Source organism: Cyprinodon tularosa, unplaced genomic scaffold (genome assembly GCF_016077235.1).
Source record: "Cyprinodon tularosa strain WSP-4 unplaced genomic scaffold, ASM1607723v1 ctg384, whole genome shotgun sequence".
Lineage (NCBI taxonomy): Eukaryota > Metazoa > Chordata > Actinopteri > Cyprinodontiformes > Cyprinodontidae > Cyprinodon > Cyprinodon tularosa.
This window is the reverse complement of record NW_024039101.1, coordinates 206,457-234,061: the sequence shown is the minus strand read 5'-3', so window position 1 is coordinate 234,061 and position 27,605 is coordinate 206,457. Positions and strand designations below refer to the sequence as shown.

General features: G+C 40.6%; 1 protein-coding gene across 3 annotated transcripts in view; it reads left to right on the top strand.

Annotated features, from left to right (window-relative positions):
• Positions 1 to 24,084, top strand: part of hlcs (holocarboxylase synthetase (biotin-(proprionyl-CoA-carboxylase (ATP-hydrolysing)) ligase)) — a 45,676-nt gene extending 21,592 nt beyond the window's left edge. For all 3 annotated transcript variants that reach the window (XM_038297178.1, XM_038297177.1, XM_038297175.1), the window contains 5 exons: positions 19,030 to 19,097; positions 19,182 to 19,342; positions 20,539 to 20,653; positions 22,591 to 22,804; positions 23,571 to 24,084. In XM_038297178.1, the coding sequence (XP_038153106.1) occupies positions 19,030 to 19,097; positions 19,182 to 19,342; positions 20,539 to 20,653; positions 22,591 to 22,804; positions 23,571 to 23,742 (730 nt within the window). In that variant the 3' untranslated portion in view covers positions 23,743 to 24,084. The remainder of the gene's footprint in view (positions 1 to 19,029; positions 19,098 to 19,181; positions 19,343 to 20,538; positions 20,654 to 22,590; positions 22,805 to 23,570) is intronic.
• The last annotated feature ends 3,521 nt before the right edge of the window (positions 24,085 to 27,605 follow it).

Sequence of the window (27,605 nt, the reverse complement as noted above, 5' to 3'; positions counted from 1 at the left end):
GAACTCAGGAGAGTTTTACCGACAACGTAACCTAATCAGCAAACCTTACAGAAAGACAATCAGTGGTGGAAAGTAACAAAGTACATTTACTTGGTTACTGTGCTTAAGTACTTTTTTGAGTTTTTTTACTTGATTCATTTTTAAGGGTATTTATAACTTTCACTTCTCTACATTTCCAGGAAGCTACTAGTCCCTTGTTCCTTTAAGCTTAGCTTAGCTTTGTAATCCCCTGTTGCTGTTTTTCTTTCTTGAAATGCATATCCCCACCAAAATTCTCAGTTTTAGGGCATCCATGCATAAGAAATATGAAAACATTATGTTTAAAAGTTCCCTTTTCGTTCATATTTCAATCCGTTTTCTCATCCGTATGCGAGAGGGGAGGTAATTCTCGGCAGCCAGGTATTTTTCGGCATAGGGTTAGGCAGTGGTGTAGTCCAGGGTATAGGCAGGTATACGACGTATACCCACTTATTTTTCAATCTGCGTTGCGTATACCCACTTCTAAATCCCCCATGGACTGCATTATTAAGCAGAATCACCGAGCCAAATTTCCCATTTTTTTCACCATATCCTTTAAGCAGATGAAGACTGAGCTGGTTTTATGTCAAAAAGGGTAAAATGGATCACACAAGGTTATTCACAGTTAAAGATTAACCCAGAAATGGCTGTTATGACAGCAAAAACCTAAGAACATAAAGTCAGGGGTTAAACTAACAAATACTTCAGAATGGGAGAATACAGATACAATTAAGCTGAATGATAAAAAGTGGTCCCTATGTCCTCCAGCAGCATAAACCTATAGCAGCATAACTAAAGAAATAGCTCAACCTGAGTCACTCTAACTAATCCAATTCTATTCACTTTATTTACATAGCACCAATTCACAACTCGTTATCTCAATTCAGAGACAATTCAACCAGATCATACAGTCAGATTGGTAAAAAGTTTTCCAACTAAGAAACACCAGCTGATCGTATCAAGTCATTGAATCAACAGCAATTCCTCACATTGAGCATACTTGCATTTCTAAGCCTTGCCTTAAAAGTAGACAGGGTGTCTGCCTCACCGACTAAAACTGGTAGTTGGTTCCACAGGAGAAGAGCCTGATAACTAAAAGATCTGCCTCCCATTCTATTTTTAGAAATTCTAAGATCAACAGATAATGTGGATCAGCTCATGTTTTTGTGGGAAGCAATAATGATTAATTGATTATTGAAATAATCATCAACTAATTTAGTAATCGATAAATCATTAATTGAAGCATATACCAGTAGCTGTCAGAGCGACCCACTAAATTGTAAAAAAAAAAAAATGCTAACATTTTGCATCAAAAAAAAAACTTCTTCAGCTGTCAACATTATCTATCCAGAACTCCTCAAGAGGAAAGGTTTAGTTTCACCTGGTTTAATTTGGCAAAAAGTGTTTGGCTATCCGATTATCGATCGATCATCTAAAAGAGTATTGACAAATTAATTGATTTGTTTAATCAGTGGTTGCAACCCTAGTCTAGATACTAGACTTTGCAGTAATGTTATTATCATTTGTAGTATTTCATTAAAAATAAGTCAATGACAAAGAGTCTATCCCCAATTCAAAGATCAGCTCTATATGTCCTATAATAGTTGTGATTCCTTCCCCAGATTCCCACTCCCACAGGTAGGATATACTCACAGGAATCTAGCCCCTGTTTTGCTGTTTAACTGTGTCTGTGTTTTAATAGACTGCTGAAGGAGGGTGGGCAGGCTGGAACTGATTTATTGCCTGAGTGACCTTACCACAGCAATGGAAGTTGCTTCTAGCCGTCTTTGTTTGCATCCACACACGTGTGGGAAAGTGGTGTCTGAGTGGGTCAATCGGGCTGCAGGTGGCACCAATTAAAACTGTCAGAAAGTTTGAAAAATGGGCTCTGGAGCAGCACTGGGTTGATTGGAACAGACATAGCTGTCATTGAGGTTACAGGAAAACCAAAGCTCAGTCAATGAGTACAGCAAATAAGGCTGGATCTGTTGGTGCCATTTAAATTCACTGACAGTGTTAAAGATTCCAGATGTCCGTCCAGAGCTGCCCTTGATTAATGTTATTATTAGGAATGTCTGCTTTATGTCTTCCAGCATTTGCAGGGATGTATTCATAACATTGTGTATTTTCAGGCCGTACCTCTTATTTTTGCAGAGGTACAGCTTTGAAAAGACCTACGCTGGACTCCTAAAGTCAAAGTAAATGTAGTATTTAACAAATATTTAGTTAAAGAATCCCTAAACAGCTTGTGAAGATTGTATAACTCAGTTTAAAGCTTTTTAAAAGCACACTTCTTATACATAGGTGGGCCATTTTAACAGATGTACTTTACTTGATCAACGTTTTCCATCCCAGTTACATTAAATGACTGGATTCTACAAGAAGAGGTGTGCTGTTGCAGAGGGATTGCTGATTTAGGTTTAATATGAGCGCCACATACAGATTGTTGATAGTCTTCCTCTCAGGTATGTAGTCCTGCTCTGGATTTTGTCTGGTTTTAAAAAGAGAAGCAAAACCATGTAGAAAGTTAATGAATCAAAGAGCACATGTGACTTTATACGTTTCTGGAGAACTCGCATAATGATTAGCTTAAAGAAAACAGCAGTGGAATCATGGAGAATTAGTTCCCTGTATTTGCAAAGCCTTCCTTAATATTTACCACAAAATATGCAGTGCTACTAATTTAGTAGAAGTTCAATATAGGCTCGTGTAACATTCAATTAAAATAAAAAATACTTTATTCACCAAAAGTCTGGCAAAGCTGGTAGGGTCCTATTTGGGATGACTTTATATTTGACTGCATTATAGATTTACGGCAGTGTGAAATAAGATATGTGAGAAATTCCTGAGCGGGAACATTTCCACCAACCTTTAAGTTCTCTTGAAAAGTTGAGACAAAGCTGCATGCAGAACGTTTATCTGCAGGACTCTGAGGTAAACCCAGCAGGAAGCAAGCACAGAATTTCACATAGATGTCATTGACAGCTAACCGACCATGCAAGCAGGCTGCAACAACCTGATCTACACAAAGATTGCTGTGTGGATTAAAAAACAAAGGGCACAGCCATGTTACTCTATTAAATATATAGGGTAATTACAGGCAGCCTCACATTTCAGCCCTTCTTTTTTGTCTGTTGATTGGTCATTGCTGAAATACAGATTTGTTTCTCTGAATGTGATCTTAAAACTTACAAGAAGCAAATATGTAGTGCTTTTTCACATTAACACACGCATTGTAGCCAGATCTGCCTTACATGGGCGCTAGGGGTGTAAATAATAATCATTTTGTATCGATGCATCGATCCAACAGCCTACGATCCGATGCATCGACACGTCCGCAAGAGTATCGATTCATGTGTTTTTTTTCCCCCTCTGGTCTATTTTTATCCATTTGCTCCTGGACGTAATTCTCCTCCCGTGCTGCGGTGGCGCTAAACCTATTTTGCCCTCCTACCTCGCTTCCTGGTTATACTCTTACAGCAGTTTGTTGCAGTAAGCTTGACACAGACATTTCTTATTTATGCTCAGTATTTAAAGGGATAGTTCGGGATTTTTGACATGAATCTGTATGACATCCCCATCACCAGTGTCATGCAATCACACTGACTTACCCCTGGCAGCATCCTGTGAGCAGAGTTCTCGTCCAGCTTTGGTCAAGCCAAAAGTAGTCCGGCAGGTTTGCTAGACCCAGCGAAATAAAACGTTTCTCTTCCCAAAACATTATGTGTTCAAAAGAGTGATATTTTTGCATCCCAAAAACATTGTAGTGGAAAAAGTCACACGTCGTTATCACTTGGTCCTATTTTCTCTCTGTTCGTATCAGTGCGCGCCGTCATTCTGACAGCGAGCTCAACTTTGAGGAGGGCAGGGAAGTCGCTGTTGTTTGTGATGCAGACAGCAGCTGCTGCAACTCCGACATCCTCATCAATGGAAAGGTTCTGTATCTCGGGCATTACTAAATCCCACTCGTGGCAACAGTAGCATCCACCTCTGTCTGCATTAATTCGCACTTGAAACAAGTGCACCATGATTTGTCGGCCACCCTGGATATCGCAGCTCCAGCTGAGGCTCCTGCGGCTCCGGCTTCAGCTTCCATCACTTCTCTGTCCACCCTCTCTCTTTCTGCCCGATCTAACTCCATTTGTCGAAGTTCATCGTCAGTGTACTCGGGTTCATAAAGATATCCCTTTGGCTCTAAGTGGAAGTCGATGTTTTCCTCGTCGCTCTCGTAGTCAGACATCTTCCCCAGTAGTAAACAATCGCGAATCAAACAGGTAGGCCCTTAACCTGACAACAGCCAGATGCATGCCTCGCTCCGCCCAGCTAGAAGCTAGGCGGAGCGAGACATGCATCTGGCTGTTGTCAGGTTAGTAGGCCCTAGCTGTCAGGTCATGGTGTTGCGCGCACTGATACGAACAGAGAGAAAATAGGACCAAGTGATAACGACGTGTGACTTTTTCCACTACAATGTTTTTGGGATGCAAAAATATCACTCTTTTGAACACATAATGTTTTGGGAAGAGAAACGTTTTATTTCGCTGGGTCTAACAAACCTGCTGGACTACTTTCGGCTTGACCAAAGCTGGACGAGAACTCTGCTCACAGGATGCTGCCAGGGGTAAGTCAGTGTGATTGCATGACACTGGTGATGGGGATGCCATACAGATTCATGTCAAAAATCCCGAACTATCCCTTTAAGCGTGGTCTGTGCTACACACTGTGGGTCTAGATACGGCCGAGGTGGCGAGGAAGTGGGGACGAGTTTAGTCCGACGACGGAGGGACATGAGGGCCAAAAAGAGCGGAGATCAAGGTGAAAAAAAGGGTCCCAGCGTTCTCGCGCACCTCGCTCTTATAGTGGGTCAAACTTCACGAGTTGTTTTCCGCAATTTCGGTCATTAAAACAAAACAAGCCGGCCTCCTGTCTGCGGTCACCTACAATTTGGGAGAGGAGCAGCGGAGCGTCTGTGGAGGCCCCTAATGGGCGCCCTCTGACCAACATCAGTAGGCACATTTGGATGAATTGTCTTGCCCAAAGACACAAGAGCTGAGATGGAGTTTGAACCATAGACCATGGTGAACTACAGCATCCAACATCACCATCGCCATCACCATTCCCACCATTGCACACATTCTGGATATTCATTTGGGCTGAAACAATTAATCGGATTAATTGTGATTAATTAAATACTGAAAAAAAATCATCTAATTTAATAATCAACCATTAAATGGAGTTTAGAGACTTTAAAACATACTTTTAGCTGACAGAAGAAATCACTTAGAGCAGTAATTATACCAAAATTGTGAAAAATATATAAATATTTTACATTTAAGACAAAAGAAAAATGTTTTCGTCAGTCAACACGACCTATCCAGAGGTTAATTTTACCTGGTTTTAATTTGTAAAAAATGGTTCCTTATGGAACATTTGCTATCTGCTTCTTAATCGATTAATCAAAAAAAAAAATAATCAACAGATTAACCGCAAAATATTTAGTTGCAGCCTTAATATTTATGTACATTTTGTTGAGTTTATTGTCAAAAGCATAGATTAATAAAAAGCTGCTTCTGAGACAATTGACTTCAGTAAATGTCAGCCGTATTAACCTTTTAGTTTACTAGTTTCCTTATTACAATAAAACTCATCCCCACTTTTAAAGCTTTTCCTTTTTTTTATTTTAATTTGAAAACTGCATAGATTGTTAAGATTAAACTGCGTAAGAGGATGTTAAGAGGATAATATGATTGCAATATGCTGATAAAAAAAATCTTACAGGAAGTATCAACTGAGTAAATTAATAACTTGATTTGTAAAAAATAGTTAATATAAAACATTAATATAAATCATTCTGTCTGAAAAATATAGAATTTGTGTGAAAAATGATTAGGGCCAAAGGAAAAAGATTTAAAAAACAACAGATTTTTTTAAATTTCATTTGAGTTAAAAGTCAGAATTCTGACCTTAATTTCAGAATTCTGAGAAAAAAGTTAGAATTCAGAGATTAGTCAGATCTATTCTGAAAAAAAGTGAGAATTCTGAGATCAAAGATAGAATTCTGACCTTTTCCCCAAATTAAATTTAAATTAAATAAAAAAATCTTCGTTTGTTTGTTTTTCCCAGTGGCTGTAATTCTCTTACGTAATTTGGTATTATAGGTTTTTTTAGTGTATAAAAAGGGTGTATAAAATTTTTACTCTTTTAAGCAGTTTCCTTTTTTATTACATAATAGTTAGGGGAGTCCCAAACAGATATTGATATCCGATATTAGACAAAATTCTGATATGGGATCATATCAGAACTTTTTGCTACACTCATTGGTTAATATTGAATTGGTCCGTTGTTCTCATACCTGCTGTGGTTGACTCTCGTTTTCTGTTTTAGTAAAAGCAAGTCTTTTCTAATATTCTACAGCAGTAAATAAATAATAGAAGCATTTATGAGTCATTCTAATGTCATATCGGCTAGACCAACCTGGAGAAACTCACACAGAGGAATGCTGCAATGAGAACAATTATACAGGTGACACAATCATATTCTTCAAAATATTTCTAAGAAAAACCAGCTTATTGCGAGGACTCATTGACTCTATTAAATCCCTCCTACCAAGCAAGCATGTAGCGACAGTAGAGAGGAAAACCCCCTTTGAACAGGAAGAAACCTCCAGCAGAACTAGGCTCAGTGTAGGTAGGCACAGAAGCACATATGCAGACATTTACTTAAACCAAATATGTTTTTGGCTCTCAGGCCCCGGCAGACGACTTTGATTCTGTGAATCAACATGCGCTTGGATGAGTATCCTAGAAAAGGATCAAAGTAGTCTTCCCCCAAGGCCCGCCAGAGGTTGAATGGATCTGAGAATGAGGGAGGAGAAAGTTTGTTTGCATGCAGGAGAGAGAAGCTAAATGAAGGGCATCTTGTACACTGTGCACAGAATTAATCGGCAAATGAGTATTTTGAGCTCATCATCCCATCCTTTTCATACATGTTGTCCTACTCCAAGCTGTATAGGCTTGAAAGCCAACTGCCAATTAAGTAAATCAGGTGGTGAGCATCTCCGTAATGACATCAACACCCTATATAAGGTGTGCTTAATTATTAGGCAACTTCCTTTTCTTTGGCGAAATGGGTCAGAAATGAGATCTGACCGAATCCGAAAAGTAAAAAATTATCAGATGTCTTTCAGAGGGGTGCAGCGGTTTGGAAATTGCCAAGCTTTTGAAAAAGTATTATCTCACAATCAAGTGGTTCATGGCAAATAGCCAACAGGGGCTCAAGAAGCGTGTTGGAAAAAAGAAGACGCAAAATTACTCCCCATGAATTGAGAAGCATCAAGCATGAAGCTGCCAGGAAGCCATTAGCCACCAGTTGTGCCATATTTCAGAGCTGCAACATGTCTGGAGCGCGGAGAAGCACAAGGTGCTCAATACTCAGGGACCTGGCCAAGGTAAGGGAAGCCGAAAAAAAGGCCACCTTTGAACAAGACACACAAGAAAAAACGTCAAGATTGGGCCAAGAAATATCTGCAGACTGATTTCTCCAAGGTGTTTTGGTCTGATGGAATGAGAACAAGTCTAGAGGGTCCAGATGGATGGGCACCAGGCTGGATCAGTAAAGGGCAACAAGATCGACTCAGACAGCAGCAAGGTGGAGGTGGGGTACTGGTATGGCTGGTATCACCAAAGATAAGCTTGTGACGCCTTTTCTGGTTTATGATCAAGATCAACTCCCAGACCTACTGCCAGTTTCTGGAAGACGCCTTTTTCAAACAGTGGTTCAAGAAGAAGTCGCCATTATTCAGGAAAAACATGATAATCATGCAGGACAATGCTCCGTCCCATGCATCAAAATACACCACAGTGTGGCTGGCCAGAAAAGGAGAAAAAATAATGACATGGCCGCCTTGTTCATCTGATCTGAACCTCATGGAGATCCTGTGGTCCTTCATGAAATGTGAGATCTACAGGGAGGGAAAACAGTGTCTGGGAGGCTGTGGTGGCTGCTGCACGCAATGCGGATCGCAAACAGATCGAGACACTGAAAGAATCTATGGATGGAACGTTAAAAAAACGTGGCTATATTGGTCACTGATTTGTTTTTTTGTTTGTTTTTGAATGTCACAAATGTTTATTTCTGAATTTTTAGTTGTTATTGTGGTTTACCTGGTGAAAATAAACAAGTGAGATGGGTATATATTTGTTTTTATTATGTTAACTAATAATTCTGTACAGTAATGTTTACCTGCACACACAGACATCCTCATAAAATGGCCAAATCTAAAGAAAACACACAAAAAAAAACACATCAGCTTCCAAAAATAGGAAACTTTGTCCTTTTTAAGGAGTGTTTTGAGTTGATTGAGAACAAAATGTGGCCCAATAATAAAAATTAACCTCAAAAATATAACTTGCTTTAAAATCTCTGTACACAGTTTAAATGATGTAAATGATTGGTAAATATTTGAGATCTTCATAGATATTAAGGACAACTTTGCTTGAGCCTTTGAAAGCGTCCTTTTGGAATATTAGCGTTGCATTGGTGTAATCTTACTAAGACTGATAGTGGGGCTTTATTATAACTGAAGGTCATTTTAGGAGACTTGACATCTTTTTCCATTATGCTATGACAGAATTATGAAACAAATAAAGCTGAAAAAGATATAAGTGCTTAAACACTCAAGTATAAAACATTGTTTTATGAAAATTATATAAATTAGCATATTTACAAAGGTTAATATTAGAGAGCATCTTTCTTGTTCTTTGCAGAATCTGTTTCACCTAGATTTTCAGCATGTCTGTGAAGCTCAATTCTTTCCCACATTGCAGTGGCTTCTGTGCCAATGTCTTTCCCTGGTCTAAGACTACCAGCATGCAAATCAGCCACCTACTCTCCTTTGGCCGACCGCAGAGCTTCAGGCTAAAGAAATTCTCTCATGATGTGAATAGCATGCATCTTTCTTTTTCAGTTTTCCTCATGTTGAGAGTTTTTGGTTCCTGTGTTTTCGCTGCTTTTCTTCCAGTGTCGTGTCTTATTTAAAGGAAAAGTCCGGTCAGCAAGGAATAATCAATGGATCATTATTTATTCCTAAAACTAATTTGTTTGCTGTGATTTATTCTTTTTGTATACTAATATGTACTGTATTTTACACTCGTTTTTTTCTCTATTTTATAATTTTATTGTATTTTATGATTGTGTACAGCACTTTGGTCCTGTCCGGTGTATAAAGTGCTTCATAAATAAAGTTGGTATGGTATGGTATGGTATGGATTTAATGAATTTAGCATTAATCAGTAAAAAAATTAAAACCATAATTTTTGTTGCGATCACTGAGTCTGGGAGCGGCCATTTTTACCAAATATAGTAGCCCCTCCCTCCTGCCATCTTCCTGCAGTGACGTCACGGTGCGGTAAGCCTAGCGCCATTCTCCCCGCTTTACAAGCTAAATCAATGGGAACTACTAGACACATCTGCAATCAACAACAATTATTGAAGATTTCCAGAGGACTTCACCATTGAAATTCACCAGAGCTATAGTGAAACTGACAATGCATGGCAGCTGGATGTTGGAATACATCGGGTAAAAGTGAAAAAAAGAGTTATTCCACCTTTCTGATTCCTGATCCTCCATGGACGGGTTGGTCGTTGGATCGCCAACTTGAAGAGGGAGGATTTGCCATCGAACTTCTGGCCAGAGAAAAAACACGTAATATGTAGCCAACATCTGGAAGAAGAATGTTTTCAAGATGACTTGGATAATAGCGCGTTGTGACAAACACCAGATACAGCACTGGGACTTGATCAACAGCCGATACCGCACCGTGACGTCACAAACCAGTAGGTGGCAGTAGTGTTCTTTGACAAACATGGATGCCTCCAGTAAAGCACATTCACATGAAAATTACTCTGAATTGAAAACATTTATTGTACAGTATGTAATATTGTAGTACAATGTTAATGTAACACATTTATTAAGTTTCTTTTTGTTACTGATAGAAACTAAAGTAATTTTCCTACTAAGGCTGCAACTAAACATCTTTTTGCAAATCGATTAATCTGTCACTTATTTTTTCGATAAATCAATTAATAATTATCGGATAGCAAAAGTTTCTTTAAAGAAGACTTTTGACTAAATTAAATCAGGTGAAACTCAAACTTTTCCACTGAGGAGTTTTTGATAAAGCAGATTGACAGAGGGAAAATAATTTTATCTTTAAATACAAAATGTTTGCAAATGGTTTTTTACAGTTTTGATATAATTACTGCTCTAAGTGGGTTGCTCTGTCAGTTAAAGGCATATTTTACAGTTTCCATACTCCAGTTAATGATTAATTGATTACTCAATTAGTTAACGATTATTTTAATAATCGATTAATCAGGATTAATTGTTCTACTTATATTAAAGTTTTATTTGCTTTACCACTCTAAAAACACCATCTGATATCGTGGATGTATCTGTAAAAGCTGCTGGTAGCGAATTGAAGACATTAAATGTGTAGAAATGTTTATTTAAGGAGAGGTTTTTAAGAAGGGAATAGAGAGCGAGCAATTGGCACATTTTGGCAGGTCCACAGAGTCTAATGATTCTTTTCCTGCTCTGCTAAATTTGATCCTTACGCCTGGAGCAACACTTCCACTGCTCTGCTTTTTTCTCCTAACAAATCAAAGGGGCCCCTTTTACTCTGTAAAACTGTTGTAAATGTATTCTTCACAAGTGAAAAAAAATCAGGAGTCTTTTCGAAAACGATTGTTTTTCTTTCTATTTAACTTAGGATTAATCCTATAGAAAGCAAAAGCCACATTTCCATCATTCCAAACTATGTGTTTCTAAGAATTGAAGGCTTTAAAAAACATTTTTCTAAATATTTTGGATATCCACTTTAGGAGAAGTTTTGAGAAGAACCATGCAGGGCTGCAGTGTGTGTGATATTGGTAGTTTCGTAGTTACAAGATCTTAATGGAAACACCTAAATTCAAATCAACTTAAAAATTTGAGTTTGTTCGCTTTCTTGAGGTGGTTTTTCCAAAAAATCTTTAATGTTCCGAATGACGCAGCATTAGAATAGCGCTTCTCTTCTCTACCTGATACTAGCTGATAAAGGAAAACTTTTCAGATTACAAAACATTTATTAAAACCTGGGTTCATCACTGACCCGTGGTCCGTTCATCAACACATGACCACATTTTTCTTTGCATCACCACGTTAATTCACTCCAATGTGTTAAGTAAGACTAATTTGCATTTTATTTTTTTCGACTTTTAAGAAGTTCAATTAATATTTGCATCAGATTCAATTAAAATGAATTTAAAAAATATATATATATTAATCCCCAACAGGAGATTCAGTTTGGATGTAGTTCTTCTTAGTAGGCTAAAATAAAGAGATTTGGATGGAAACACAGTTATGAGAAAGTTGGTAGAATTCAACATTTTGAAGCCATACTTGTACTTTTTGCTCCACGTGTTAGTTTAGTTGGAGTGATATTGATCAATGTTTTAGGTCAACATTCACCACTTGGTATGTATGGATGCTCGGTGGGGGCTGCTCTTCTCCGCTCTGTAACTCGATAGGCTCAGATCCGTCACAGAGCTCTGCTTTAGGTCAGGCTGAGTTCCCCTTAAAGATAAAAGCCAGCCCTTTAAAGTTGTTGTTTGGCAACAGGTATGTTTCTTAAACTGATCAGACAAATTTTTGATTCTCTGAAGAATTTAGTTAAGAGTGGCGAATCCGGCCCTGTCTTTATAAGTAAAGGCCAAAACAGACAAAATATGATTTTGTGTCTGATCTGAAAGAAAATCATGTCTGTTGAGATTGTGGCGTTTAGCGCTCATTGAGAGTCAATGGGGACGATCACACACGACACGATTTTACATAAGTCGGCTGCGTAGCTCCGACTTAGATAGAGCCCAGGTCTGGTTTAGTTTCACTACGCAGCAATTCAGCAGCAATCTCATGGGTCTGGGACATGGGCCCGTTTCTTTCAGGGGTTACAGGTCTACTCCAACTAGTGGCCAAAAGTTGCACAATAATTCAATATGGCTGTTCAAGTTTTGTTTTTGAGTTTCCTAAAACTTAAATTCTCTTAATATTATTTGAGATCTTTGTGATAACTTGTTTTTCAGTGTTTAATCCTGTTTCTCTCCTAGACGTAACAATGGACTCAGATTTTCAGTGACTAACTGGATGTTTTCTCTTTCATCATGAAAACTGTCTCAGAGCTTGTTTGCGTAACTGTTGCTAGGAATCTAGTTTACCGTTACCTTTTCTAACAGAAATTATTCATAGATCAGTGCTTTTATGTTCTTCCTTTCTTTCTGCTTTTGTGTCCTTGAGCCCCAGTAGGCCTCAGCAGATTGCCACTCACACTCATCCTGGTTCTGCTTCTGCTGGAGGTTTCTTCCTGTTTCCTCTTCACGATTTTAGAAGAAACTCTCAAAATAGGGCATGATGTCCTTAATACTATTCATTTATAAAATATATCTATTTAACTGCCCAGAAACTGCCCTTTACCTGCCACCAATTTACTGTACTGTATATATGTCACCTTAAAACTCACCTTTTTATTTATCTGGATGCACTGTATATATTTCATGCACCTTTTCCTCCTTTGTGCGCCTTCTGTTGTTTAGAGCCGATGTCACAAGTGAATTTCTCCATTGTGAGATCAATAATGTTCTATTCTATTATAAAAATTACAAATCAGAAGGGGATATTAACCTTTTAATGGGGTTAGGCTTAGAGATTTAAACCAAAAGACACTGATGGCACCTTTATAGAATGAGAAGGCAAAACATTTAAAACATTTAGTAAAATCTAAAGAGAATTTGAACTGAATAACAGAGATTTTTTCATATAACTACAGCTAACTATGGAAACATACACTATATTGCCAAAAGTATTTGCTCACCTGCCTTGACTCACATATGAGCTTAAGTGACATCCCGTTCCTAATCCATAGGGTTCAATATGACGTCGGTCCACCCTTTGCAGCTAGAACAGCTTCAACTCTTCTGGGAAGGCTGTCCACAAGGTTTAGGAGTGTGTTTATGGGAATTTTTGACCATTCTTCCAGAAGCGCATTTGTGAGGTCGCACACTGATGTTGGACGAGAAGGCCTGGCTCTCAGTCTCCGCTCTAATTCATCCCAAAGGTGTTCTATCGGGTTGAGGTCAGGACTCTGTGCAGGCCAGTCAAGTTCATCCACACCAGACTCTGTCATCCATGTCTTTATGGACCTTGCTTTGTGCACTGGTGCACAGTCATGTTGGAAGAGGAAGGGGCCAGCTCCAAACTGTTCCCACAAAGTTGGGAGCATGGAATTGTCCAAAATGTCTTGGTATGCTGAAGCATTCAGAGTTCCTTTCACTGGAACTAAGGGGCCAAGCCCAGCTCCTGAAAAACAACCCCACACCATAATCCCCCCTTCACCAAACTTTACACTTGGCACAATGCAGTCAGACAAGTACCGTTCTCCTGGCAACCGCCAAACCCAGACCCGTCCATCAGATTGCCAGATGGAGAAGCGCGATTCGTCACTCCAGAGAACGCGTCTCCACTGCTCTAGAGTCCAGTGGCGGCGTGCTTTACACCACCGCATCCGACGCTTTGCATTGCACTTGGTGATGTATGGCTTGGATGCAGCTGCTCGACCATGGAAACCCATTCCATGAAGCTCTCTGCGCACTGTTCTATAGCTAATCTGAAGGCCACATGAAGTTTGGAGGTCTGTAGTGATTGACTCTGCAGAAAGTTGGCGACCTCTTCGCACTATGCGCTTCAGCATCCGCTGACCCCGCTCCGTCAGTTTACATGGCCTACCACTTCGTGGCTGAGTTGCTGTCGTTCCCAAACACTTCCATTTTCTTATAATACAGCTGACAGTTGACTGTGGAATATTTAGGAGCGAGGAAATTTCACGACTGGATTTGTTGCACAGGTGGCATCCTATCACAGTTCCACGCTGGAATTCACTGAGCTCCTGAGAGCGACCCATTCTTTCACAAATGTTTGTAAAAACAGTCTGCATGCCTAGGTGCTTGAATTTATACACCTGTGGCCATGGAAGTGATTGGAACACCTGATTCCAATAATTTGGATGGGTGAGCAAATACTTTTGGCAATATAGTGTATTTCATTGACCAAAAAAAAAAAGAAATCTGAAAGCTTATCTCATAATTAGTCCCGCTCCTGTTTTTCACTTCATCAATAAAGTACCCAGCTATAACCCTGGGATTACTACTTGTGGAGTTAGCATGCAGCCATATGGCCATACAGCAAAATCCATCAACAGGTCCATTAATACAGATTCTGTATGGTTTTAGTTTTTCATATGTATCGACATCCTGCATGAAGTTGAGACCTGGTAGTTTTAAACGATTCTGAAGCCTCAGCTATACTCCTTAAGGATCTAGGATTTTGATTTGCGAGATCATTATACCTTTAAGCGTCACTATATGGCCCATTTACTGATTTAGCTGGTAATAATAAAAAAAGGTCAGATGTTGAGAGGACTGCAGCAACCAGTGGAGCTCCAAGGCTAACTGCAGCCAGGGCTAACGTTAGCCCGTCTGCAGCAGTCCTCTCTTGGCATAACCGTGTGTGAAGTACTGCTGGCTCTGATGGTGATTTTAAAAAAACATTTTTTATTTAGCAAAATGCTAATTTTCCTGTGTTAATCATTATTCCCACATTAAATGAAAAAAAAATCATAATGTGTTATCATCTAGAGACTATTAATAACAGGAGGTGAACTGTAGCTCCAGACGAGCTGAGCGTGTGGTGATGTAATCAGTACGCTCCCGTTCTAAAAAAGTCCATACTTTCCTGAGTTCTTCTTAAGAACATACTTGGCGAGAGCACAAGTCCGCACTCGCGTTCTTGTGAATTGAGAAACAGCCAAAGAGGACTGATTGCTTGAAGGGAAGGTTACTTCGTTCCATGGTGACAGATGAGATGATTTTGGTTAATTTTATAGCAAATCCATTTCTCCTGCTGGCTGACACAGACTGAGTAAAAATACAAGAAGGATGTAAGGTGTCACTGGCTTTAAATTGATTTATTAGTAACAGCAGAATGTTGTGTAAAGTTACTGTAATATGAAGATTTAACTGCAGTTTCCTCTGAAATTCATATTAATAAGCTTTAAATGAAGCCTGCAGTGTGTAGATCAATTGACTCTCTCCCACTATAAGTAAGGAATCCAGTTTAGAACTGACAGCTCAGATTGCCCACCTGATCAGTTTCTGCAGCCTAAAACATTCTGCCTTTGAATTTCTCCCCTCCCAGCACACCGCAACGTAAGACAAGGTGGCAACTGTAACTTCCCACAGATAACAGATGATCTAAACCTCCTCAGAAAGTCCATCCTGCCCGGCGCCGCCTTGAAGTGCTGCCTCTTTTTGCTCATCCAGTCCACCTCATTGTTCAGTCGCAACGTCTGCCTCAGACGCCCTATAATGGTGCAGACATTTCTCACCCATCACCTTGAGCTATTAGAAAATTATAATTTTAGCTGATCCTCAGTAAACAGGATTAGTTGTGATTAATCACATTTATGGATTAGGTTTTTCTGTATTGATCATTCCTTGCAAAGCTGCTGGATGATCAATGCAAATGTGCTTATATTGAGGAAATCTTGTTTTAAGGTATCTCCTGATGGACAAAGCAATCATGTTATATTGAAAGTTTGACCTTTTATGGTAGGGGCCTGAATGTGGAAACAGAATCAGCTCCTCACCAGGTTTAAAAGGAGCTTAAACTCCACTTAATTCTAAACATATATGCCAAGAGCCCTCTAAATGCTGCAGGTCAGATTAAATGCAGTCTAAAGAAAAAGTTTTATGTGTTCAGCTTTCCTCTGCTCTGAGCTACACCTTCTCCACTACAAGCCTACTGCCATTTTAAGCACAGCCTGTGTGAATATAATTAATGGCAAGAGCCAAGGACATATCTGTATCTGTTTTCCAAACAGTTCTTATCTAATCTTACTCCAATTATGGATATATATGTGATAAAATGTATAATCTCGCTGGAACATTTGAACTGGTCTTATGTGGTCCAAACACGGTGAGAATGACCACAGAGTCCTGTTTTCTGTTTTCTTTTATTAACGTCATATACAGATGTGGGTAGTCAAACTGGTAACAAGCCTGACATCCAGTTATTTGCATTTCTTGCTCCACAGCAGAGACAGAGACAGGCACTGATGTTTAAAGTCACTGGGGAGAACCGGGTGAAGGAAAACTGTTTTTTACCTTTTGAAGCCAGATTTATCCACCTGTAGTTTTATAGTACTACAGGTGGATAAATCCACCTGTAGTACTATAAAGATAGATACCGATCCCACACCGACCAGACACCGTTCCCACACCAACCAGACACCGATCCCACACCAACAAGACACCGATCCCACACCGACCAGATACCATTCCCACACCGACCAGATACCATTCCCACACCGACCAGATAACGTTCCCACACCGACCAGATGCCGTTCCCACACCGACCAGATACCATTCCCACACCGACCAGATACCGATCCCACACCGACCAGATAACGTTCCCACACCGACCAGATGCCGTTCCCACACCGACCAGATGCCGTTCCAACACCGACCAGATACCGTTCCCACACCGACCAGATATTGATCCCACACCGACCAGATACCGATCCCACACCAACAAGACACCGTTCCCACACCGACAAGACACCGTTCCCACACCAACCAGATACCGTTCCCACACCAACCAGATACCGTTCCCACACCGACCAGATACCGATCCCACACCAACAAGACACCGTTCCCACACCGACAAGACACCGATCCCACACCGACCAGATACCAATCCCACACCGACCAGATACCAATCCCACACTGACCAGATAACGTTCCCACACCGACCAGATACCGTTCCCACACCGACCAGATACCAATCCCACACCGACCAGATAACGTTCCCACACCAACCAGACACCGTTCCCACACCGACCAGATACCGATACCGATCCCACACCGACAAGACACCGTTCCCACACCAACCAGATACCGATCCCACACCGACCAGATACCAATCCCACACCGACCAGATACCAATCCCACACGACCAGATAACGTTCCCACACCGACCAGATACCAATCCCACACCGACCAGATAACGTTCCCACACCGACCAGATAACGTTCCCACACCGACCAGATACCAATCCCACACCGACCAGATAACGTTCCCACACCGACCAGATAACGTTCCCACACCGACCAGATACCGATCCCACACCGACCAGATATTGATCCCACACCGACCAGATATTGATCCCACACCGACCAGATAACGTTCCCACACCGACCAGATACCGATCCCACACCGACCAGATATTGATCCCACACCGACCAGATATTGATCCCACACCGACCAGACACCGATCCCACACCGACCAGACACCGATCCCACACCGACCAGATAACGTTCCCACACCGACCAGATAACGTTCCCACACCGACCAGATACCGATCCCACACCGACCAGATATTGATCCAACACCGACCAGATAACGTTCCCACACCGACCAGATACCGATCCCACACCGACCAGATATTGATCCCACACCGACCAGATACCAATCCCACACCGACCAGATACCAATCCCACACCGACCAGATACCAATCCCACACTGACCAGATAACGTTCCCACACCGACCAGATACCGTTCCCACACCGACCAGATACCAATCCCACACCGACCAGATAACGTTCCCACACCAACCAGACACCGTTCCCACACCGACCAGATACCGATACCGATCCCACACCGACAAGACACCGTTCCCACACCAACCAGATACCGATCCCACACCGACCAGATACCAATCCCACACCGACCAGATACCAATCCCACACGACCAGATAACGTTCCCACACCGACCAGATACCAATCCCACACCGACCAGATAACGTTCCCACACCGACCAGATAACGTTCCCACACCGACCAGATACCGATCCCACACCGACCAGATATTGATCCCACACCGACCAGATAACGTTCCCACACCGACCAGATACCGATCCCACACCGACCAGATATTGATCCCACACTGACCAGATATTGATCCCACACCGACCAGACACCGATCCCACACCGACCAGACACCGATCCCACACCAACAAGACACCGATCCCACACCAACAAGACACCGATCCCACACCAACAAGACACCGATCCCACACCAACCAGATACCGATCCCACACCGACCAGACACCGATCCCACACCGACCAGATATTGATCCCACACCGACCAGATACCAATCCCATACTGATCCTATATCGTTCAGACACCAATACGATCAAATACCTATATTTTCAAAGCAAACACCTCTGCCCTCCCCTTAGAATCCTTTTTAGGTGAAAAATCTATTTAGTGATATCAGCTCATGCGATGGCACAAGAAAGTCCAGAGTACAGATATTACAAGTTGTTGTCTGATCCAAAGTTGTTTTCAAAGTAAAAAAGTATTGCAACACATCAGACATCTTTGCATGGCGATGCACCTTGATTTACAGCAGCTGTAAAGCTTGATGACGCTGAAAGCTTACTTGCAAACTGTATGTTCATATCCTGTGATGAACTCGGATCATTTCCCATTTTCTTTTCATTAATATGGAGTGTCTGATCGGGACGTCCAGGTCACATCGTTCTCTTGTTCGTAATGGTTAAGCGGAGCAGTTACTTCATGGCACAATCACACTTGCAATGACCATTTTGACTTTTTTTCCCCGATATTTCTGTTTCATATTTGCTGTTAACAAAAAGGTAGGGTTAACCCATGACAATCTAGCTGATTTGGTACTTAATATGTCATGGTAAATCATTTGCATGGATTATATTTACCATCCACCAAAAACATTTCTTAGCATGCAAGGCAGCAGAAAGGCAAATCCTTAACTAAAGATGTTATGCAATAATACGTCTCCATAACTGGTTTTTTAACATCTTCCTCTCCCTTAATTCCTCATAGGCTGCTGCTCCACTTGCCAAAGAATGTTGGTGTGATATCAGTTGCTTCTCAGCAAACACAGGGAAAAGGTTAGAGCTTCACCAAATTCTGCATCTGCAAAACCAAAGTTCACCAAAAGTGTTTTAAAACTAATCTCTTCCTTCTTTGTTCAGGCCGAGGCAGAAATGCCTGGCTCAGCCCACTGGGCTGTGCCATGTTCACTGTTGGGGTCCGAGTTGAGCTGGACTCCAGGCTCGGTCAAAGGATTCCTTTCCTGCAACATCTGGCTGCTTTAGCTGTTGTGGAAGCCGTTTGCACACTTCCTGGATATCAGGTATAAGCCTTTCTACCTTCCCTCTGCCCAACAGCTCTAAGGAGAACATTAAAGCATTGCTGCACAGCATGAATTTCAGTTGTCAGATGTCTTAAAAAACATGACGAGCTGAATGAAATAATCTATTCGTAGATGAGTAATATGACTCATAGTGAGCTGTGAGCATTAGTCTCACCTTAAATATATTTAAAAGGTTAAAAGTCAGTATCCACAAGGGACATTCTCTGCCATCACAAAGATTATCCACAGAAACTAGGTTCTTGTTTCATACAGTTTTAATTATCTGTAGTCCTTAAAGATAAATGATTAAGCCTCAGATGGAAAGTCTTCCTCTACCTTTCCATGAGTGTATTGTATTGTACAAACAGACTGTAATGAATCACATCTGTTCTCTTTATGAAGCCCATTAACCCGGCCGGGTTAATCTACTGTAGGATGTTTTTGCCCTTTTTGGGCCCAATCTCCAGTCGTGCAAAATTTTTTTCCATCGGGCCGAGTTTCAGCCTGATCGTGCGTCGTGTAGTATACAGGGGGGTAACGAGTGCCGATCAGCCTCTCACAACCACCTCCCGATCAGGAATCATAAGATCGGGAGAAAAATCAAACATGTTTGAAATTCAGTCGGCCGTTGTGAGGTGTTTGGGGGAAAATCCTGCAGCTGAAGCAGAGCTACGAGCCGATTTACCAGAACCTTGAGCACTGCGAACGTGCAAACAACGGAGTTGTGTTTCTTCTTCCAGATTGACGAGTCCGACCAGCGCCATCTCTCGGCGCTGAGTCTGATGTGTGGTTTTTGGACATATAGTGTAAGCAGGTAGATCGCATCAGAGCATCGGGTCACACAGCGTGAGAACATGCATCGTGAGCTGAGAACTTCTAAACCCTGCGGTTTTGTTGTACATTTTGAGCTGTAGCTGCGTGCAGCGATTAAAAATATCCCACAGTGTATGTCCGGATTAAGAAGAAGGAGTTAAAACAAAGTGCTATGAAGATTTAGAACAGATGGAGAAAAAAAAAACATTTTTTTTTATAAAAGAACTAAATATGAATGACTGACAGCTACATTCATAACATTATTCAATTGTTTTTTTTTTTTTTACTGATTTGTTGAAGTTTTCTTGCATTAAACACGTGATTATTGAAATAAAATAACTGTTTTATTGTCTCAGTGTGTTGAATTTTTCATTGTTCAACAGGACATCAACCTGAGAGTAAAATGGCCCAACGACATCTACTACAGTAACCTGATGAAGCTCGGGGGGGTTTTGGTCACATCCACCGTCGTAGGATCAACTTTTCATCTGCTTATAGGTAAATAAAATAAACAAGCAGGATTGAATGCAGATTTCACACTGTTATACAGTGGGCCTGGAAAGTATTCAAACCCCTTTAAAATGTTTTACTGTTTCATTGCAGCCATTTGCTAAAATCAATAAAGTTTATTTTATTTATCATTAATGTGCACTCAGCACACCATGTTGACAGAAAAAAATTAAATGTAGATATTTTTGTAAATTTATTAAAAAAGAAAAACTTAAAGGGGAACATGCTGATGAAGATTCTCATTCAGGTCGTAGTCATTCCGTAAAAGTTCAAAAAATATCCACTGGACTTGGTTTCCAAGATTTGAAGACGTTTCGCCACCTCTCCAGGAAGCTTTCTCAATTCAAATGTCTGGATCCGTAGTGAGTATGAGTCTTATATACACAAAGCCTTGTTTTGCTTGGAAACATGCAAATGGAAACCGATTCACCGATTAACCAAGCGACCCACTCATCGGTTACCAACCATGCCAGTCGTAACACCTGAAGTCGAAGCCCCAACAAAGGAATGCTTGGCATTAAGATGATATTTAAGGCTCGAGTTGCTTCGGTGAAACAAAAAGTCCTTCTTGCAGTCTGAGCAAACCACAACATGTTTATTTATTGTCCCGTTTTTGTTTTTTTTATACTCGAACTGTCCATCCAGCAGGCCAAGGGGTTCTTCTGATTCCTCCATCTCGCTCAAGTCGGACAAATGAATTGTGGGTAAAACAGGGCGGGACTGTGTTAATGCATTAAAAAAAATATCGCGTTCATTTCAGAAATTAGTCATCTCGCCAGTCATGATGACCAAGGAGTGGCTCTGGAAGAAGTATATCAAGGTTCTGGTGTGGCCTAGCTGGTCTCCTAAACCCAACAGAGATTCTTTGGATGGAGTTCAAACTCTTTTTCTCATATCTTTTTAGATCATGTCTCTCATAGTGGACATTCACCTACGATGACAATTTCAGACCCCTCCATGATTTCTGAGTGGGAGAATTTGGAAAATACCAAGGTTTTCTAATACTTACTGTAGAGATGTCCCGATCCAGGTTTTTGCACTTCCGATCCGATACTGATATTGTTTTTGGACTTCCGATCCGATACCGATACCAACCTATCCGAGCATGTATTTAAGTTTAAGTATTTAGCCTTAGTTGTAAGACTCATGTTGAAAAGGGTTTTAGTACTCTTGATAACATCTAGCCAGCTGAATTTGGTGAGATTGAATAAAACACAATGATTGGTAACAACAAACTTACCTTTTTATTAAGAGATAAACACAAACTGGACAAAATTATGAATAGCAATCTGAAATTGCACAGTGAACAGTAAAACCGTAAACAGTTAAAGGTGCAAGTATTACTGTAAGTTTTAATAAAAATGCAAAGCAGACAAGAGTGGAAAATAGTCTATTAACTTAGAATCAGGACTCTACTCTTGAAAAAAGACACTGTTAAAAAAAAATCAGTGCAAATAATAGTGAACTATTACACAAAAATGCGTTATACTCCCCAATCTCCTCCACACCTAGTCTCCATCTACACATCGCGCAGGATAAAATAATCCCACACGGCTGACATTTTCCCCGCTATCTTCCAATTCACCTGTTTTAATGGTTAGGCCGGGAGACAGACCCGAAAAAGACCTGTGGGTGTGTTGAAGGTGTTCTGGAAAATGCGGACCGGATTCGGGGAACACTGGCGCAAAATAGTGGAATGGATCGTTTCAATCGGCGAAACTGGAAAATATGGACCGTTTTTTTTTTTTTTTACTGGATCGGCAGCCTGTATCGGCATTTTTACATGCTTTGCCGATACGCATTTTTTTGCCAATATCGGCGTCCGATCCGATACGTGGATCGGATCGGGACAAGCCTAACTTACTGTATGTATATGTGAATGTGTATATATGTGTGTTTTGATCTTTCCAATATTTTGAATACAGGATGTGGCTTTAATGTGACGAACAGCAACCCAACAGTGTGCATTAATGACCTGATCCATCAGTACAACAGGCAGAACCACTGCAGTCTGGAGCCTCTCAGCTGCTCCCAGCTCATCGCTCTCACTCTGAACTGCCTGGAAGATCTCATCCATAGTTTTCAGCACAAAGGACCAGATGCTGTTCTGCCCACCTACTATAAAAGATGGCTTCACAGGTTGGTGGTGCAAACTTCACTCATTTTTTTTCTTTTTTTCTGACCATGTATTAAAGCAGCTCTTAAACTAGTTGTAACATGTACCATCCCAGGTGATTGCCAGTTTCTCCAGGTATATTAACACACTGTTTTAAAGCAGGTTTAAACAATTTCAGTTGATTGGTGAAGAAAAACCATCATAAAATGATTTGTATCTTGTGGCTTCCTGTTTTCACTCTTACCAGAAATGTTTAATATGGTAACGGCTAACTAACATTAACAGCCTGCAGCAGCCGGGGCTGACGTTGGCCCGTCTTCAGCAGCCGGGGCTGACGTTGGCCCGTCTGCAGCAGCTAGAGATAACGTTGGCCCATCTGCAGCAGCCGGGGCTGACGTTGGCCCGTCTGCAGCAATTTATTATTATCTAGAGACTATTAATAACATGAGGTGAAAGTAGCTCCAGACTAGCTTTGAATGTGGTGATGTCATCAGTACGCTTCTGTTCCAATTGACCCAGATTTAATCTGCGTGCTCCCGTACTCACATAGTCCACACTTTCCTGTGTTCTTGTCTAGAATGGACTTGGTGAGGACAGGAGTCCATACTTACATTGTTATGAATTGAGAAACTGGCCATTGTTTGATTTCTCTTTTCCTTTGAAATGTTATTTAAAACAGTAGTATTTATTTTTCCTAATATTTAAAATACTAAGAGCTAAGTTGAAGGAGCTAGTTCGTTGAACCCGATGAAACACCCCTGACTGAACCCACCTGTGCTCTGTCCGCAGTGGGACTCTGGTACGTCTGTGGAGCGAGGAGGGACCAGAAGCTCAGGTGGTAGGCCTCGATGATAACGGCTTCCTGCAGGTGTACAATAAAGAGGAAGGCGTCATCTCTGTGGAGCCTGATGGGAACTCATTTGACATGTTGAAGAACCTGGTGGTGAGGAAGCGGAACTAGAAAGAGCTGCTGTCACCCCTTTAGTCTCCCCACTGGAGCAACGCTACCTTCAATTGGATACAAAACGTTCCAACAACAAGAGAGTAATATTTGGATGCCAGCAATTTTTTTTCTTCTGTTTTTCAAATATCTGTGATCTATATTTGCTAAGCCTTATTATATGGCACCCTGTATGGAAGGTTGTCTTTTTTTTTTTTTATAAGTGACCAAAAGTAGTGGGACCTTTTTATGCTTAAATCTGTTTTTATTTCTGTTGTTTGACATGTCAGCTGGATGAAAGCCTGCAGGAAGAAATAAGCTCCCTGAAGAAGTTTTAAAACTAAAAGGTGTTTAAGAAGCTTATTGGCTGTTTGATTGCTTCCTCTTTCCATCTGAAATGTCTTCCTTAAAATAAATTAGTTCTCTTCCACAGCATTACATAAAATGGGAGAAAAACTTTAAGATACATTTTTTTTTTCCTCTTTTATCTCCAAACAAATGAAATAAATATATTATTATTTATAGCAGAGCAGGTTTTGGTTTATTTTGCCAAATTAGAGGTAAAATCTGAAAAGTCATATTTGAACCTTAACAAACAGCACAGTTGGTAACAGTGGTATAACATGAATAAACTATTTTTTTTAGATGGTGGAACAGTTGAATTTACAGAAACAAATTTGTAACTTTGTTCAGTTCCCGCCCAGACGTATACGAACAATATGTAGCCCTAAAGGAAAAGTCCGGTCATATTCAGAATTCAAACTTCTGAAAGTTCTTTAAATATTAAATAATTATATACCGTTCAATAAATGATGAGTGTTTTTAATTCAGTAATTTTCATCTGAATGTGCTTTACTGGAGGCATCCATGTTTGTCAAAGAACACTACTGCCACCTACTGGTTTGTGACGTCACGGTGCGGTATCGGCTGTTGATCAAGTCCCAGTGCTGTAATGCAACGATGAACCCGTCCGTGGAGGATCAGGAATCGGAAAGGTGAAATAGCTAATTATTTTCCCCCCTTTACCCGATGTATTCCAGCATCCAGCCGCCATGCACGTGGGCATTGTCAGTTTCACTATAGCTCTGGTGAATTTCAATGGTGAAGTCCTCTGGAAATGTTCAATAATTGTTGTTGATTGCAGATGTGTCTAGTAGTTCCCATTGATTTAGCTTGTAAAGCGGGGAGAATGGCGCTAGGCTTACCGCACCGTGACGTCACTGCTGGAAGATGGCAGGAGGGAGGGGTTACTATATTTGGGCAAAAATGGCCACTCCCAGACTCAGTGATCAAAACGAAATTTATTGTTTTCATTTTTTTACTGATTAACACTAAATTCATTTAAATCACCACCAACGTATTAGTTTTAGGTATAAATAATGATCCATTGATTATTCCTTGCTTACCGGACTTTTCCTTTAATGAACACCGATTAGAGACGCAACAAATCCAAACTGCTACAGACCCACTGGAGTGAAATGACTGAAAGGCTGTTAAACATTTTATTGTTAAAGTAGAAAAGTATCTACAGGAAAAAGCTACCTTTAACTGTGGTCCAATCAGTTTCAAGAAACTCTGGTAGGAAATGAATAAATGATGATGCTGCTGTTTGCTGCTGTCCTCTGCCAGCGAGCTGAAGGTCCTTCCATCCTGCTGGTGTTACTGGATGAGTGTGGGTCCATTCAGCCCCGCTGGTCACAGCTCTATGTGAATTATTCCTCTGACTATAAACGGGACCAGATTCAGGGACGGAGCTTTTCTCTTGCTGTGGTTTCCCGTTGGATGCCGATCATCATGTCTTTTGTTTGCCACAGAAACTAGCACACTTCTTTATGTTCTTAATCTTGACAGCAGAAAGATTTGAGTCATTCTTTGATATTTTCAGACACTTGGATCTACTTTTAAAAAGTAAAAACTTATTATAAAAGTTCTACTTTAGTCAAAGTTATTTGGGGTGCCGCTAATTATTGGGATGTTGTAAAAAAAAAAAAAAAATCAAATTTTTATGTAAATAAATGCTGTCAGATGACAGATAACTGATCTCTAGTTCCAGTATTTCTTTTTTTTTTTTGCTTTCTGATGCATCAGCATGACTGTCTGATCTCTGGTGTTGCTGCTATTTCACATATCTACTGTAAAAATGTCCACAGCATATTGATTATTTAATATTAGGGTTACTGCACAGTATTTATATTTGTAAAAACAATTCAATTCAGTTTATTTCTATAGTGCAGTTCACCAGATCATCCAGTCCAATTGATTAAGTCCTCTATCTAAGGAAAACCAGTTGATTGCATCGACTCGAAGGCAATTCCTCACATAAAATTAGAATATCATGAAAAAGTAGATTGATTTCAGTAATTCCATTTAAAAAGTGAAACTTGTATATTATATTCATACATTACATACAAACTCATATATTTCAGATGTTTATTTTGTTTAATTTTGATGATTACAAATGACAACAAATGAAAATCTCAAATTCATCATATCAGAAAATTAGAATATTGTGAAAAGGTTCAAAATTGATGGCCCCTGGTGCCACACTCTAATCAGCTAATTAACTCAAACCACCTGCAAAAGCCTTTAAATGGTCTTTCAGTCTAGTTCTATAGGCTACACAATCATGGGGAAGACTGCTGACTTGACAGTTGTCCAAAAGACGACCATCGACACCTTGCACAAGGAGGGCAAGACACAAAAGGTCATCGCTAAAGAGGCTGGCTGTTCACAGAGCTCAGTGTCCAAGCACATTAATAGAGAGGCGAAGGGAAGGAAAAGATGTGGTCGAAAAAAGTGTACAAGCAAGAGAGATAACCGCACCCTGGAGAGGATTGTGAAACAAAACCCATTCAAAAATGTGGGGGAGATTCACAAAGAGTGGACTGCAGCTGGAGTGAGTGCTTCAAGAACCACCACACACAGACGTATGAAAGACATGGGTTTCTGCTGTCGCATTCCTTGTGTCAAGCCACTCTTGAACCACAGACAGCGTCAGAAGCGTCTTGCCTGGGCTAAAGAGAAACAGGACTGGACTGCTGGTGAGTGGTCCAAAGTCATGTTCTCTGATGAAAGTAAATTTTGCATTTCCTTTGGAAATCAAGGTCCCAGAGTCTGGAGGAAAAGAAGAGAGGCACTTCATCCACGTTGCTTGAAGTCCAGTGTAAAGTTTCCACAGTCAGTGATGGTTTGGGGTGCCATGTCATCTGCTGGTGTTGGTCCATTGTGTTTTCTGAGGTCCAGGGTCAACGCAGCCACATACCAGGAAGTTTTAGAGCACTTCATGCTTCCTGCAGCTGACCAACTTTTTGGAGATGCAGATTTCATTTTCCAACAGGACTTGGCACCTGCACACAGTGCCAAAGCTACCAGTACCTGGTTGAAGGACCATGGTATCCCTGTTCTTAATTGGCCAGCAAACTCTCCTGACCTTAACCCCATAGAAAATCTATGGGGTATTGTGAAGAAGAAGATGCAATACACCAGACCCAACAATTCAGAAGAGCTAAAAGCCACTATTAGAGCAACCTGGGCTATCATAACACCTGAGCAGTGCCACAGACTGATCGACTCCATGCCACGCCGCATTGCTGCAGTAATACAGGCCAAAGGAGGCCCAACTAAATACTGAGTGCTGTACATGCTCATACTTTTCATGTTCATACTTTTCAGTTGGCCAACATTTCTATAAATCCTTTGTTTTTATTGGTCTTCAGTAATATTCTAATTTTCTGATATGATGAATTTGAGATTTTCATTTGTTGTCATTTGTAATCATCAAAATTAAACAAAATAAACATCTGAAATATATGAGTTTGTATGTAATGTATGAATATAATATACAAGTTTCACTTTTTAAATGGAATTACTGAAATCAATCTACT